The sequence below is a fragment of the Leishmania donovani genome, chromosome 11, assembly GCF_000227135.1.
Source record: "Leishmania donovani BPK282A1 complete genome, chromosome 11".
NCBI lineage: Eukaryota > Euglenozoa > Kinetoplastea > Trypanosomatida > Trypanosomatidae > Leishmania > Leishmania donovani.
Window position 1 is genome coordinate 355,528 of NC_018238.1, and position 14,967 is coordinate 370,494.

A 14,967-nucleotide genomic window follows, 5' to 3' on the forward strand; every position below is an offset into this window, starting at 1 on the left:
TGACCACGCGAGAGAAAGAAGAGCTTCTACGGCTGGACTGGCTGGTGTGAGGGGGGGGGATGCCCGCCAATGGTTCCTTCGCATCTTTGGTGGCACGTGTCCTCTCGACCGTTCTCACCGCCGCTTGTTTCTGCTGTTCCTTCCCTCTCGCTCTCTCAGAGTTTTCTCGATGGTGGTTCAGTGCATGCGTCTGCCGCACATGCACACACAGAGAGGACTTCCTCGTTGCCCTCGCACGCCGCAACCCATGCGTCTTCCCGAGCTTCATTGGTAAACCCTGTCTGCATGCTTCCTTTCTGTATTCTCTACCACGCTCCCCCTTCCTGGATCGGACGACGGGCTTCGTGTTTGACCGACACCACACACACGCGCACACAAAACGGATGCGTATCGTGACGCACGCCCAGGTGTTGTGCACGTGCGCGCGCAACGATTTCACAGTAACGTACGCAGGGAGGGCTGGCACACACACACACACACACACACGCACGCACGCACATCTCAGCGGTCGTTCTTGGCTGCGCTCTTCGTACTCGATCTCTGATTCACGACACCTCAGAAGACGTACATGGAAGATACGGCGGCAATGACTCCGCTTCCCCAGAAACCACCGACGCCCCCAACGGCGTCTCCATACATCACCCCCGAGTCCAAAGAAAAGGGTGATGCCGGTATCTACGCGGCACTCGACGCCATGCAGTTGTCGCGTGCCCTACACGGCGTCACAAGTAGTCGGTTGGACCAACAGCAGCTGCAGCAGGCAGCAGCGGCGCGCGGGGCGTTACCTACTCCTGGTGGCGACGGTGGTGCCACACAGAGCAACGCAGTACGGCTCGGGATGGAGCCGGTAAGCTACCGGCAAGGAACATTAGCGGATGTGCAGGCCGTGTACAATGCGGCGGTTGTGGAGGCTGTACAGGCGGCGAGCGGCGACGCAGCCGCTGAGGCGGTGGAGCGTGGTGTCGGCGGAGCTGCTGTCACTGCGACCGCTGTCGGTTTGCCAGACGACGTGGCGACGCTGCGCAGTGCGCTGCCACTTGTGCACGAGCTGAAGCCGCGCGACCCGCTCAATTTTGATGCGCTGCAGCGCCTTTTCGCCCTCATGGAAGAAGCCGTCGGCGCTGCGGAAGCGGCTGAAGGGGTCGGAAGCGGCGGTATCACGGCGCTGCTGCTTTCAAACGGTGTGGTGGACCCGGCACGACAGCCGTCGCCGTCGACGGAAGCGTGGGAGGCCAAGTACCGTGAAGTCTACGCTCGCTACACACTCCCGGTCGCCCATGCAGCCGCCTCGTCTGCCGGCTCGCACAACTTTGACGAGGAGGACGACGATACGCAGCGGGAGGTGGACGCGCAGAACAACGCAGGCCTGCAGGAGCTCTGTGAGAAGCTCGGCATCACCTATGAAACCCACGCAAAGGCGGTGCGCGACGTTGCGTTCTACGAGATGAGTGTGTTTCCCTTGTTGTGCGCCTACCTCAGCCGCATCAACGAGCCCACCGCCGGCGGGCGTGATGCCGCTACGGTGGCCGCGGTGGCCTGCTCGTGGGTGAAGGTGCTGGATTTGTCGTACAACAACATTGGCGCGCCAGTGGTGTCGACAGCCCCGGGAGAGGACGGGGGCAGAGGCGATGTTGCGCCAGTGCGCCAGCTATCCCCGCTGCGAGCCCTCGCGGCCATGCTGGACGCGAACGAGTCCTTGCGGTACCTCAACCTGCGCGCCAACGCACTGGGCCCCCGCGGCGTTGGCATCATCGCCAAGGCACTGACGAAGAACATTGCCCTCTGCGGTATTGATCTCTCGGCAAACGCCCTGAACGTGGCAGCGGACACAGAAGAGGTTGAGGACCCGCTGTACGAGCCGGAAGACCCCGTCTTTGGGGAGTCCTACGAGGGCCTCGAGGCGCTGGCGGAGGTGCTCAAGAAGAATAAGTTCCTGCGCGTGCTGCGGCTGGCTGAGAACGGCCTGCACGCTGGCGAGGACCTGACGGCACCCCCACCCGAGGAGGACGGTGAGGAGGCGGACGAGGAAGCTTCGGAGGAGGCGGCGGCGGCTACGGCAGGGGCACAGGCACCCCACCTCGGCCTGTCCTTTGCCGATGCGCAGGAGCAATGGCAGAGCATACCGCTCTGGACACTCATCAGTCCACTCTACCGATATCAGCGCCTTCGTGCACTTGACCTCTCAAAGAACTTACTGGGCAACGACGGCGTGCGCATGCTAGCGGTGGCGTTGTCGCACAACACGTCTGTGGAAGTGCTGGATTTGACGGACAACGCTATCGGGTATGCGGGTCTGGGCCACCTCGCTCGGTATGTTCTGGGCAGGAACGTGGCGGTCGGGGCTGCCTCGGCTGCCGCGGCGCCGCAGAGTGCGCTTCACACGCTTATCCTGCGGCAGAACCCGCTCGCGTGCGTCGGTGGCGCAGCAGACGCCGCTTCTGGTGTGGACGCGCGCCGCCGCCGTCTTACCAAGCGCCAGCAGAAGAGCGCCTTAGCGGCTGTGCGGAGGTTTGCGTCTGCGCTGGAGGGGCCACGTGGCTTGCGCCGCCTAGTCATGGCGAACACCTACCTTGGACCGACTTTCAGCGGTATCCTGCTGCGCTCCCTCGCCCGCGCAGAGGCGCTGGAAGAGCTGGACTTTGCGTACAACCACGCCTGCGGTGACTATCCCTCCAACTTCGACGGCACTGCTGCCCAGGAGCTCGCCGGGCTGCTGTACCAGCTGCAGCGGCACGGCCCACCGCGGCTGCAATGCGTGTGTTTCGACGGCAACAACTTGACCGCTGCAGGTGTGGCGGCGTTGATCCCCCCTGAGGTGCATGTGGCGTTTCCGCAGACCCTGCACAAGCTCACGCTGGGCCGCAACACTCTCGGGGACGATCTCGGGTCACTCAGCCAGCTGCTAGCTGCGGGGGCCACCGCAATCACCCACCTCGACATCTCCTACAACAATATCTCAACTGTGGCGTCGCTGCTGCCTGGTCTCGCCACCGCAACGTCGCTGAGAGAGCTGAACATGAGCCATAACAATCTCGGTCTTCAGGAAGGGCTTCTGCGTGGGATAACGCCGGCGCAGCAAGAGATGGAGGTTGCCCAGCTCTTTCAAGGCCTTGCGCAGCTGCCGAATCTCGAGGTGCTCGACATCAGTCACAACGACTGGCGCGCCACACACATCGAGCAGCTCAGCGCTTTCTTCTCCAATACGACTTTGGCCACAGCGCTACGCAAACTCGACGTGCGCAACACCCCGCACGTCCCGACAGCGCAGCTCATGACGCTGCTGCAGTACGTGGCGAGCCGACCGACGATGGAGGTGTTTATGGCTACTGTTGTGCCAGACAAGACTGAGGGGGTGGACGCAGAAGCGGCAGATGCGAACAGCACAGTTGCCCCATGGACATTCGACTCGGTGCTGCAGGTGATTCACGGAGTCGTCGTCAACAGCAGCTCGCTTCTGGAGGTGGACTGCGGCCTTCTCCAGAGTGACGCGGGCGCGGCTAGCAGCAGCGATGACGCGTCGGTGAGCTCTGCGGCGCTTGATGAAGCCCGCGAGCGGCTCCTCCTGAATGTCCTCATGAAGGCGGCGACGTCGTCGACGTAGATGGGGACGGGGCGAGCGTTGTGCCACTGGCTCGCATTTCTCAGTCAGTCTCTGTCTCTATCAACGTGCGCCTGCTATTCTCTGCTCGCACGAGTTTCTTCACACCTGAGCGGCAGCATAACCAGGAGGACTGGGGGCGGGGGGAGCGGCAGCGGCGGCGGCGTATGCATCCACCCAGCATCCGCAGTTGGTCTGCTCAGCGGTGCATCGTGTAAGTTGTGAGGAGGGTGGGGGCAAGCTTATGTATACAGTATTTGAACGGTACTAGAACGCATCCATGCGGGCGAGTGCAGAGCGAAAAGAGGTGAAAGCGTTTGTGTGTGCCGCTCAAGTTTTTTCTTGTTGTTGAGGAGTTGCGCGCCGACCGCGCGCACCCACATTTCCCGTCACACGCAGCGTGCCTCTGCTCGTTTTCCTCTGCGCTGCTTGCCGCCGTCCAGTCGTGTCCTCTCACATCGGCTCTCTTTCTTGCCGCTTTTGTTTGGACGTTGCTTGCATGTCAAACCTACGGCGGCCAATCTACCATACATATGCATATATGTGCATGTGCGTAGATGACGGTGTGCGTGTGCGTTGGAAAGAAGTATGCGGGTGCGTGGGTGTGGAGGACACACGAGTGGGGCTACATGTGGCCTGCCAGTCTTTTCCTTTTGAATGTTTCTGTTAGGAATGTTGATGTACAGCTGCCATCTCCCACCATGAACAGTGCGCTCGCGTGTCACGGGAAGCGACGCATCTTACCTGCATCCCCCCTGCCTCCGCTCCGCCCAGCCCGCGGCATCGACAGCACTGTAGATAGAGGAGGGTGGGTGGGTGGCGCAAGGCGCAATGGAATGAAGAAAAGAAGGGGCAGAGCGGAGGGTGGCTTTCGGAAGAGGAAGCCACATGCAACTACAGAGGGAGGGGGTGGGGGGAGGGGGCGACTCCCTTCGCAGAGGGCCACAGCGGAAAAAAAATGAAGCTGCGAGACGGTATGCGGGCGGTGCCTGTGCAGTGTGAGGCGGGCGTGCACGTACGCTGTTGCCAGCGCCTCTCCTCTCCTTTGTCTTCTTCCTGTGTCGCTGTGCATACACGCCGGCACTCCGGCGCCTCCCCCCTTCTCCCCACCCTCTTCTTTCACCCCTCCCTGCTCTCCTCGCCGCCTCTCTCTCCAATGTTTCCACGGGCCTGCTACGACTTGGGCACTCTATTCGCTTTCCGTATCTATCCTCTCTCCTCGCCTTATTCTTATCGCGCTTCCGCTTTTTTTTCTTTGCACGGCTCCCAGCACCGCTACAGTTGGCTACGCCCACGATTGCATCTAGACGACTTGAGCGCCGCGGCCGTCCCTGCCCCCCTCTCCCCACACCTCATCCCGCGCTAGTGTCCTTCGCGCAGCATGAGGATTGAGCAGTGCTCCTTCTGCAGTGCCCCGATCTACCCGGGGCACGGGCAGGTGTTCGTGCGCAACGACTGCAAGGTCTTTCGCTTCTGCTCTAGCAAGTGCCGCAAGAACTTCGGCATGAAACGCAACCCGATGAAGCTGAAGTGGACGAAGACGTTCCGCAAGGCAAACGGCAAGGAGCTGGCGGTGGATAGCACCATGGACTTTGAGCAGCGCCGCAACATTCCTGTCAAGTACAACCGCGAACTGCTGGGCGACACGCTGAAGGTGATGAAGCGCGTCGAGAAGATCAAGCAGCGGCGTCAGGAGGACTTGTGGGCGAGGCGCATGGAGAAGGCCCGCCTTCAAGAGAAGCAAGAAGCTGCCTCGGCGCTTAAGCACAACATCGACTGGATCGAGGACGTTGAGATCAAGCACAAGGCGCGTGACGACCTGGTGGCCATCCAGCAGGAGCGCGAGGACAAGAAGGCGAAGCGCCGAGAGGCGAACAAGAAGCGTCACCAGAAGCAGCGCCTGGCCGAGAAGGCTACGGGCACGTCCGCCTTCCGTTCTGCCAAGAAGAAGTAGGCCCCCCCCTCTCCCCCCGCTCACTCAGTCACTCCCTCGCTGACTCCTATTCGCCTGCAAGAAGAAGCGAAAAAGCAAACAACAAGCAAGAAAAAAAACGAAAAGTGATGATAATAAGCAGGTGCGATGTGAAGGACATACACAGGGGGGGGGGAAGGCGTCTTCTCTCTGTGGTTCTCTCAGTAAATCGACCTGTCTGTCTCCGTGTCCTTGCCGTCTGCTTGTGCCTCTTCTCTCCCCGTATTCGTGTCTGCGTGCGTTTCTGTCTTCCTTTAACTTGCGCCGCTCACATACACCCGAGCGCGCTAGCGCCTAGGTGGGGGAGGCGAGTAGGGGCGCGCGGGCAGAGACGTGCTCCCTCTGACGCGTCTTCTCCCCCTCTCCTCCATCCTGTTTCTCTTTCTCTGGTGTGTGGGAGGGGGGAGGAAGAGGGGTGCCGCCTGCCGTCGTTGTGGTCGGCGTGCTTTTGCATGGTTTGGCCCGCATTTAAAATGCTCTTCGCTCCTAACTTGGATTCCCCCCTTTGCGCGCTCGTCCTGTGAGGTGCCCCTCCGTTGGCCGGCATGTCGGTTTCTGCGCGTGTTCGATGTTTGTGTGCGTGTTCCGTGTTGTCGATGTTGTCAGGGAGGGGCGGGTGTCAAGCGTGTGCGCGTCATGGCCTCCCCACCTCCTCTTCATTCTTCTTGATTCCCCTTTTGATCCGAGTAAACCGTTAAGCACAGGCCCTCCTCGATCAGCACACTAACGAACAGAAAACAACACAAGGCTTGCGGAGCAACGGCGGCATGCACACACCGACGTACACAGAGACGACATCCGTGGCTTGGGCGCATGCGATGATGGAAGGAGAGACAGTGGCGATACGGAATGCGCGCCTGTGTGCAGGTGTGCGCCGCGACGTTGCCCTCCTGACCCTCTCGCTCGGCCCCTTTGCCCGTGTCCATCTGTGTCTTCCCACCGCAGTCGTAATCGTCAGTTGACGCTTATCATCTAGACGGAAACAGCGCGAGTCGTCTTCCGTGGCGGCTCCCCTGCGTCCTCTCCATGTCAACCCCCCCCCTCCCAGCCCTCGTCACTGCACTCCGCTTCTCCTCTCGCTGTACTACGTGCCTGTGCCCCTGCTTGGGTGTGCGCTTCTCTCCTTCGTCGCGGTCACCCGGGTATCATCGCCGGGTCCCACCACGTTGCCATTCTCTGCCGCCGCGGCCCGACCTCCTTTCCTTGGCGCCCCTGTTCTCTGTGCCTGTCTGTCTCTCTGACGGGAGTGGGCCGCGCACAGCGAGAGCGCAACGAGACACCGTCGACTTCTTTGGACTTGATTTACATCCTTCTCCCCTACCTGGCCTTCTGGCTCTCTTCACGCCCCCTGCTTCGTGCGCCGGCGCCATCCTTCATAGAGCGGCGCGGCTGCGAACGGAAAAAGACGAATACGAGAGAGAACGAAGAACAAGCAAAAGGATTGGGGCTGATAGAGACGCACGCAACACGCACACGCACACGCCGCCGGGCCATCTCAGTATCGCTGTGTGCCTGCGCATGTGCGTGGCTCTCTCTGAAGGGTCCGCTTCATCGACACCCTGAAGTGTAAGCAACCATAAAAAGCAAGGGCACAACGGCCGGTGGTGAGCTCCGTTGGTACTCCTCCCTCCCTTCCACACACCCACCCCCCCCTCTTTAAGGCTGGGAAGCACTACAGCTTCAACAAGGGACACTCAAGATAGCGCACATCACAGCACAGGCGATCGCGGCAAGCCTGAAGCGGCGATTGAAAAGATCGCAACTTACCATGGTGCTCACACGATCACAGGCCAAGCGCGGTCGCAGCAGCGACGTTGGGGATGACGACGACAGCAGTGTAGTTGGCCCCGTCTCTTCGGACGCTGACACTTCAGACGGCGAAGATGTCCATCGCCGATCAACAGCAAAGCCGCGCTCGTTTCCTGCCGAGACAACACCCATAAAGAACGGCAGTTTGGCGAGTGGGCAGCGTGGCGCATCGCTGCTCGCGTCGCCGCAGGGAGAGCGACTTGGCCGCGGATGTCGGGTGCCACATGCCACCGTCTCCCTCGACGAGCAGTATCTCGCGGCCTCGTTGCGCCGCTCGAAGCCTCTGCAACGCAGCCCGGGACACCGTGGCAACGACGGGGACGGCGTAGCAAGGACGAGAAGCAGCGACGAAGAGAACGATGCCCTCGCCACCCACTCCCGATACCCGCAACGGGAGGCAGCGAAGAGGGCGATGGAGAATCTTCGCAGCACGCTCGCCCACCCCAACGGGGCTGCCGGACGTGGCGGCAGTGGCGCGGCGGACGATGAGGACAGCGACAGCAATAGCATGGGCGCTTTCAACTTTCGCCATCACCCGGAACTGGAGGAGGAGATCAAGAAGAGCCGCGAGATGTATCGGCGGCGATGCCGCAACAGGAACAGTGCTAGCGACGATGACGAGGATGAGTCCACCGCTTCTTCCTCCTCTGAGGAATCCGCCGATGAGAATGCTCCTGCCCGACGAGCCACGCGTGGGCGGCCTCGCCTCTCTACGGACTGGCGTGGCAGCGCGGCGGCACCGTCGTCAAACTCCCCAGCAGGGGCGACGACACGTCGCGCCCGCGCTGCCGACGCTGATGCCGTGCCGATCGACTCGTCCATCAGCGACGCCTCCATGCGGGAAGAAAGCGTCGAGCGGATGGCGCAGCAGGACCAGCGCGCCGGCCCCTCCTCGTCCTCCAGCGAAAGCGGTGAAGGCAGTCTCACTGGCGACTTCATGACGGAGGCGCAGCGGCGCCACGCCGTCCGCCAAGCCCGCGAGAGCGTCACTGAGAACATCAACATCAACCACTACATGGCGGACGCCGTCGGCGTAAAGGACTCGAAGAAAGTCCGCCGCCGCCAGCTGGATCGGCGCTACCGCTGGCTGATGCACCAGGAGGAGGATGCGCGAACGCGGGCCGACGGCTATGGCGGCTGCGCAGGCGCAGCGGACGGCGGGAGTGGCGGTGCGGCGACAACGGCGAACGGGGCGCTGGGGGACATCTCGCCCCTACAGATCGATGACGGCATAACCTTCGACAGCGTTGGCGGTCTTCCGGAGCACATCGTGACGCTGCGGGAGATGGTGTTGCTCCCGCTGCTCTACCCGGATCTGTTCGAGCGCCTTGACCTCAAGGCACCGCGTGGTGTGCTCTTCGTCGGCCCGCCCGGCACAGGGAAGACACTGATGGCTCGCGCGCTTGCCAACGAGGGGTCGGGGTTTGCGCGCGGCAGCAACACAGGCGGGGCGACACCGTCGCAGCAGCAGCATCGCATCACGTTCTTTGTTCGAAAAGGTGCGGATTTGCTCTCGAAGTGGGTAGGTGAAAGTGAGCGCCAGCTGAAGCTTCTCTTCGAGGAGGCGAAGCGGCTGCAGCCGAGCATCATCTTCTTCGACGAGGTGGACGGCCTCGCACCGGCGCGGCACGCCAAGGCGGAGCAGACACAGGCCGCCCTCGTCTCGACGTTGCTGGCGCTCCTGGACGGCCTGGAGGACCGCGGGCAGGTGGTCGTGATTGGGGCGACGAACCGGCCAGACACACTGGACCCCGCCCTGCGGCGCCCCGGCAGGTTTGATCGGGAGCTTGTGTTTCCGCTCCCAGATGCGGCGGCGCGGCGACACATCTTGACCATCCAGCTGGCGAAGAAGGCGATGCCTGGCAATGCGGCACAGCGCGCAGCCCTGTTGAAGGACTTGGTCGAGATGACTGAGGGCTACACTGGCGCCGACCTGGCTGCGCTGTGCACCGAAGCCAGTCTTCACCGCCTCCGCACGGCACTTCCGCAGCTCTACCTTAGCAGCCAACGCTTGCGAGTGCCAAGCGATGTGGAGAAGACACAGCTGCACGTGCGCACCGAAGACTTCTACGCTGCAGCTCAACTGATGCAGCCATCGCTGCGCCGTCCTCGCAACCGCGGTGCCAGCGGAGTGACGGATTCCTTTCTGGATCCGTATATCGAAGTGCTGCTGCGCGGCACACGCGACGCGACGCTCGCGGCATTGGCGCCGTCGTGGTCGCTGGTCGACAAGGCGTTACGAGCCGGCTCACGCGACTGTCAAGATATGGCTACGGCGGTCCGCTCACTCTGCACGGTTCCGATTCCGCAGCCACCGCGACCATGCTTGCTTGTGCTCCGTGAGGCATCGGATGATTTGCCATCATCTTGGTGCGCCGCCGCTGCCGCACCTGTTAATCGGTCAGCAGAGCAGCATCAGCAGCAGCGCACACTACGGCTGCATCACCTGGCGATTAGTCTGCTCAAGGGATTACCACGCCTGCCGCAGCTCACCGTCCACCTGCCTCAGCTTTGCTGGGATGACAGTGAGTCGAGAGGAGCCTGGCGCGCCTCGGCCGCGGTCGCGGACGACTGCCTGGGCGACAGATCAGGCAGCCGTTTTGCGGGCATCAGCTTCACGCACATGAGCCACGTGGTGGACTCTGTGCGCCAGTGCAGCCCGTGCGTCGTGTACCTGAGCGGTGTGGAAGAGTGGCTGAGAGGCACTAGCGCAGAGCGAGAGACGGCAGCCACTGACTTGTCTTCAGACGACGAAGGGGTAGTCCGCGCCGGCTCCGAGGCAGCATCGCACACGGACTCCTCACGGCCCGACGCGTTCACCACTTCCGCAGATGCCAAGGTGGCTATCGATGGTGCAGAGGGCCTGTCGCCCGTGCACCAGCAGCAGCTCTCTCGCAGGCGGCAGCATCTATTACAGGTGTTCCGCTACTACCTGAACACGATGGCTGACACGGACGTCATCTTTCTGCTTCCCTGCGCGACGGCTGCGACGTGCGAGCTGCTCATCGGACCAGAGAGCCCTGCCCCCGCCGCTTCCAAGCCGCGGACTGCGTCGACGGCATTATCCCCACAACAGCTGGACTCCCTGTCTCCATCTTCACCGACTCTCCAAGCAGACCCACCGAGCGCGGTGCAGCTCAGGCGCTTCTCGGCGCGGCAGCAGCTTCTGCATCCGCAGTTCTCTGTGGTGGTCGCAGCCGTATCCGCCGCACCACTGCCTAATGACCTGCGCCACTTCGTGGAGTACGTCTACCGCATCGTCGCCATGACGCTTCAGCTGCACCACCGCACCGCTGTGGCCAGTGCAACAAGCGAGCCCACAAAGGTGCACGGGGAGACGAGGGCGACGGCGGCCGTAGGGCCTTCTGGCGCACTAGTGGTCGATAAAGCACCACCGTCGTCACCGCTCTCCGCCGCTAATCTGCGTGCTCGCCGGCGCGCCGACCGCGCCCAACGGTGCGAGCTCTGGCGCAGGGTCGAGTACCGTCGCCTGCAGCTGCGCCACGTGCTGATGAAGTGGGTGAGCCAGTACATCAACTCGGGCAAGTTCAAACTGTTGGCCAGCGCCGACCTCGACCTCGCTGCTGATAGCCCGCAGTTCAAGTCGTGGCAGCAGCACACGCGCCACCATCGCATTGGTCTGCAGGACATCCTCGAGAAGATCGAGGACGAGGCGTACGTATGTCTCTCACAGTACCACGACGATATTGACCAGCTCGTGCGCAACGTGCGTTCTTTCTTTCGCACGCGGGCGGCGCAGGATCAGCGCTACCGCCTCAAGGCGCTGGACCTGAAGGAGACCTGTCTGCTGAATATGTACAAACTGAACCGCGCCGTCATTCGCTTCTGCGAGGAGACGCGCGACATTCACGAGCCCTCGTCGGATGAGGATGCAGCCGACATGGGAGAGGCGCAGCGCGTTGGGGCCGAGGGGCCAGGGCGAGATCCCACGGCTCTGGTCTCCAAGGATGCGGACCCGGCCCTCATCGCCGAGCAGTCTCGCCGGGCCATGAGCTTCTCTCAGCGTCCCTCGGCCCCGGTGCGGCGGAAGTCGCGGCGGTACTACGGAGAGCGGCGACGTCGCCGAAAGCCCAAGAAAGACTCGAAGGCAGAAACGAGGAAGACGGCAGACGAAGTGGTGCTGACGAGTGACGGCGGTGGCGACGACGATAGCGTTGACGGTGACGAGGAGGGTGAGCGAGTTTCGAACGAAGGCTCAGCCAGTGAGAAACAAGCGGCAGCACCAGCAGCAGAGGAGGAGGACGTCACAGCGAACGGTAGCCGCACGTCTGCTTCTGGTATGGCCAAGGACAGAGCATCTGTCTTGATCACTGCCTCATCGGCCCAGGACTGGGCATGCGGCCTTCTTGCCTCCCTGTCCTACACACGCCTCTACCAAGTCTTCAAGTCGATGATGCGTGGACTAGAGATGGAGGTGCGCGGCGCAGAGTGTCAGGTGACGTCGACCGTTCTCCCTGGTGAGGCTAGAAAGCCGAATGACGCTGCAGGCGTCCCACTAATAGTGACGGGGGATAGTGAGCGAGCACCAGATGCGTACGCCGCGACGGTGTTCAGGCAGCTTCTGCTCGCAGCAGTCGGTGAGTGAGCCCATACAAGGAGGAGGGGGTGGATAGGACAGATGATACCTGCCAACATTCTTTGCGCATCCAACGCTGCGCACTCTTGTGCCCTCGATACGCCACGATAGGCGAGGCAGTGGTGCCGCTGTACTGCTTGGTGGCGGTGGTGTGTGTAGTGTGCGTGTGTGTATGTGGGTGGGTGGGGGTGGGGGCGTGGCTCATGCCACAGCCACGCACGGCGACGAGTAAATCACCATCTGAAGAAGCAAAGGGAAAAAACAAAATGACGGGCGTATGCCTTTTTCATCCGCAGCCGCTTTCGCCAGGCGCGCGCAGCATACACCCGGCGAGTGGGTGAGGAATGGGAGGGGAGCCGTCACGCTCTCTCAATGGTCGTTTTCGTCGCGCTCACCATACATTGCCCCCCCCCCCCCGTGCGAATTGTCCGTGTATGTGAGCTGGGCGTGGCGCACACACGTTGAACTGCAGGGAAAACGGAGGGAGGGGGAGGGGAAACAACAGCAAAAAAAGAGTGTGGTGCCGTTCGAACGTGCCTTCACCCTCTGCAGTCCGCACTGAACTCTCCCTCCCACCTCTCCACGGTGACGGTCACGCAATCGTGCCGCGCTCACTTCACGTCCCGCTTCCTCGCACGACACACGGCTGATCACCATCATGCACACATCAACACATACGCACGTATGTAAAGTGCGCCCATTCACACTGGGGCGTAGAGAAACACAGCTACGTCCGTTTCTTGCGATGTCCTCGTCCCTCGCAGGCGAAATCGCGCAGCTGCACGAGCTATTCAAGCTTGGGGCTCTGACACAAGAGGAATTCAACGAGGCCAAGCAGGCAACCATCCGCAGCTTCAAGACCGCTGCCGCTGCCAAGGCTGCATCGGCACCAGCGCCAGCAGTGAGCAGCGCATCTCTCTCTGAGTCGCCAGCATGCTCGTCACTCACACCCGCGAAACAACAGCCGGACTCGAGCGCGTCCCTTGGCTATACGGAGATGGATGCAGAGGGGAAACTTGCACCTCCGTCTCCGAACGCCTCTGCGTCTCCGTCGGTACACACAGTGGCAGCAACGCGCTCGAGAACCTTCGAAGAATGGAAGGAGCTCTGGGACACCGCTACGGTTTCCACTCGGACTGCCACTGCTTCAACCGCCTCAGCGCCTCCTGGCGCCTTTGATGCGCGCATGCAGGCCCTTCGCTGCCTGTCGCGTCTTTTGTGCAATGTGCAGATGTACCCGGCGGAGCCTAAATACAGGAGGATTCGTGAATCGAACAGGATTATCGCACATGAGCTCATGTCCGTAGCGGAGGCCAGTGGGGCGGTGCTCAGCTTCGCCGGGTTTGTGCGGGAACGAGACGAGGAAGATGCATCTGCAAGCGCCTCACCGGCTGGCGCAGCAACGTACTGCTGGGTGCTGCATGGGGAAGCCGCGGCGGCGGCAGCGGCTGGCAAAGCTGCAGCCGCGGTACGTCTCGTCGACGAGCTGCTCGAGTACTTTGGCGAGCAGCAATCCCGGCGGTATCGCGTGCAGCAGCTGTGGCGGTCGGTCGCGCTGGAGGTGCGACTCGAGCGTGCCGCCCGTGGCGTTGACTCGGGAAGTCCTCTGCAGGACGTGTCAGGCCATCCTGAGGAGGTGAACAACGACGAAGAGAACGAAAATGGCAAGGGTGGACGGGGCGCAGCGGCGCGGTCTGCTGAGAGCGAAGCGCCGTCACCTCCGCAAGCGCTGCTATCGTACTTGGTGGAGTGCTACACCGTGGACGAGGCTGGCGATGGTCTCTTCTCGTCCATTCACCACCTGCAGACCCTGCAACGACTGTACGAGGAGGCGGCGGCGCACATCGCGGCTGGCGCACAGCCGTCATCGTCTCATTCACTTTTGCGCACGGCCGAAGTTTACGGTGCGGTGGTGCAGCAGCGCGGTGCTGTTGAGCTACTCGTGTACGGCTGCGGCGCTTGTTTCCATCCGCCTCCTGTAGCGACACAACGCGTTCTTGCAGCAACCGCATCGACGCTACTGCCAGCGTCGTCCACGCCGTGTAGTGACACAGCCAACGACTACACTATTCAGCTCATCCCCTCTGACACGCCGAACGCCTCCGAGTTTGCGGCCCGCTGCTTACGGCTACTGCAGCGCCTGCGCCGCGAGGTGGAGCGGGTGCAACAGGAACGCACTCGTGCTGCCCGTCAGGCAGCAGAGGCCTCCATGCGGCAGGAGCTGAAGCGGGAGCGGCAACGGCGGCAGCTGGAGAAGAATAGCGGGCGGGATGAAATGCCCGCGGTCGAGCAGACGCAGCAACGGCACCAGCGTCGCCGCACACACCGGCGGGGGCGCGGTGTCCATCGAAGAGCGGGCGCATCCTCCCCCACCTCCTCCTCGGCATCCTCTGCCTCCTCGTGCGGCGCGGCAACGAAGACGGGGGGGCAGCGCATCCCACTGACGGAGGCCTTGGCGATACTGATGGGGAAGAAGAGTCCACCGTCGAGTCGGCCGCCACCTACGTCGTCGCCGTCCTGAAGGCGCGATGGACAGAGAACTGCGTTGCGCCAAGGCGAGCCGAACTGGCTGCAACAAGAACAAAATGACGGCAGCGAGCTACGCGCTGCCTCTGTGTATGTCGCTCTTTTTTTTTGCAGGGCCTATGCCACCGGCCGCTTCTATTACCGCTTCCACGCTCTGATGACGAGGGGACAACGCCCCGCAGGGCGTGGCGTCTCAGGGTGCAGCGCAGCAGCCCCACCTACCCCTGCCAGTGCTCAACCGCTTCTCGTGGCGGCAGGGCGTGAGGTCCTGGACGGCGTTGCGTGGGGGAGGGGCGACCTGCCAGGGCGAACACGCTTCTGCGATCGATATGGTGGGCAGAGTGTCGGCGTGACTCGAGCGTCTCCCACCCCCGGCCCTCACACTGTCTACTGGCGTGGGGGTGCCTGAGTGCCACCCGCGAGGAGGATGCACGACGTGGCGACCTGCCTGATGGGGGAGCGGCT

The 14,967-nt window shown here is 62.4% G+C and overlaps 4 protein-coding genes across 4 annotated transcripts; all 4 read left to right on the top strand.

Moving 5' to 3' along the window:
- Positions 1-568: 568 nt before the first annotated feature.
- On the top strand, positions 569-3,601 carry LDBPK_110890 (hypothetical protein, conserved; the record flags this gene model as incomplete). Its single annotated transcript, XM_003859017.1, has 1 exon — positions 569-3,601. The coding sequence occupies one exon, from the start codon at positions 569-571 to the stop codon at positions 3,599-3,601; it is 3,033 nt and encodes a 1,010-aa protein (XP_003859065.1).
- A 1,378-nt stretch (positions 3,602-4,979) lies between these two features.
- LDBPK_110900 (60S ribosomal protein L24, putative) lies at positions 4,980-5,552 on the top strand (the record flags this gene model as incomplete). Its single annotated transcript, XM_003859018.1, has 1 exon — positions 4,980-5,552. The coding sequence occupies one exon, from the start codon at positions 4,980-4,982 to the stop codon at positions 5,550-5,552; it is 573 nt and encodes a 190-aa protein (XP_003859066.1).
- A 1,786-nt stretch (positions 5,553-7,338) lies between these two features.
- On the top strand, positions 7,339-11,985 carry LDBPK_110910 (ATPase, putative; the record flags this gene model as incomplete). Its single annotated transcript, XM_003859019.1, has 1 exon — positions 7,339-11,985. The coding sequence occupies one exon, from the start codon at positions 7,339-7,341 to the stop codon at positions 11,983-11,985; it is 4,647 nt and encodes a 1,548-aa protein (XP_003859067.1).
- A 649-nt stretch (positions 11,986-12,634) lies between these two features.
- Positions 12,635-14,497, top strand: LDBPK_110920 (hypothetical protein, conserved; the record flags this gene model as incomplete). Its single annotated transcript, XM_003859020.1, has 1 exon — positions 12,635-14,497. The coding sequence occupies one exon, from the start codon at positions 12,635-12,637 to the stop codon at positions 14,495-14,497; it is 1,863 nt and encodes a 620-aa protein (XP_003859068.1).
- Between the last annotated feature and the right edge of the window lie 470 nt (positions 14,498-14,967).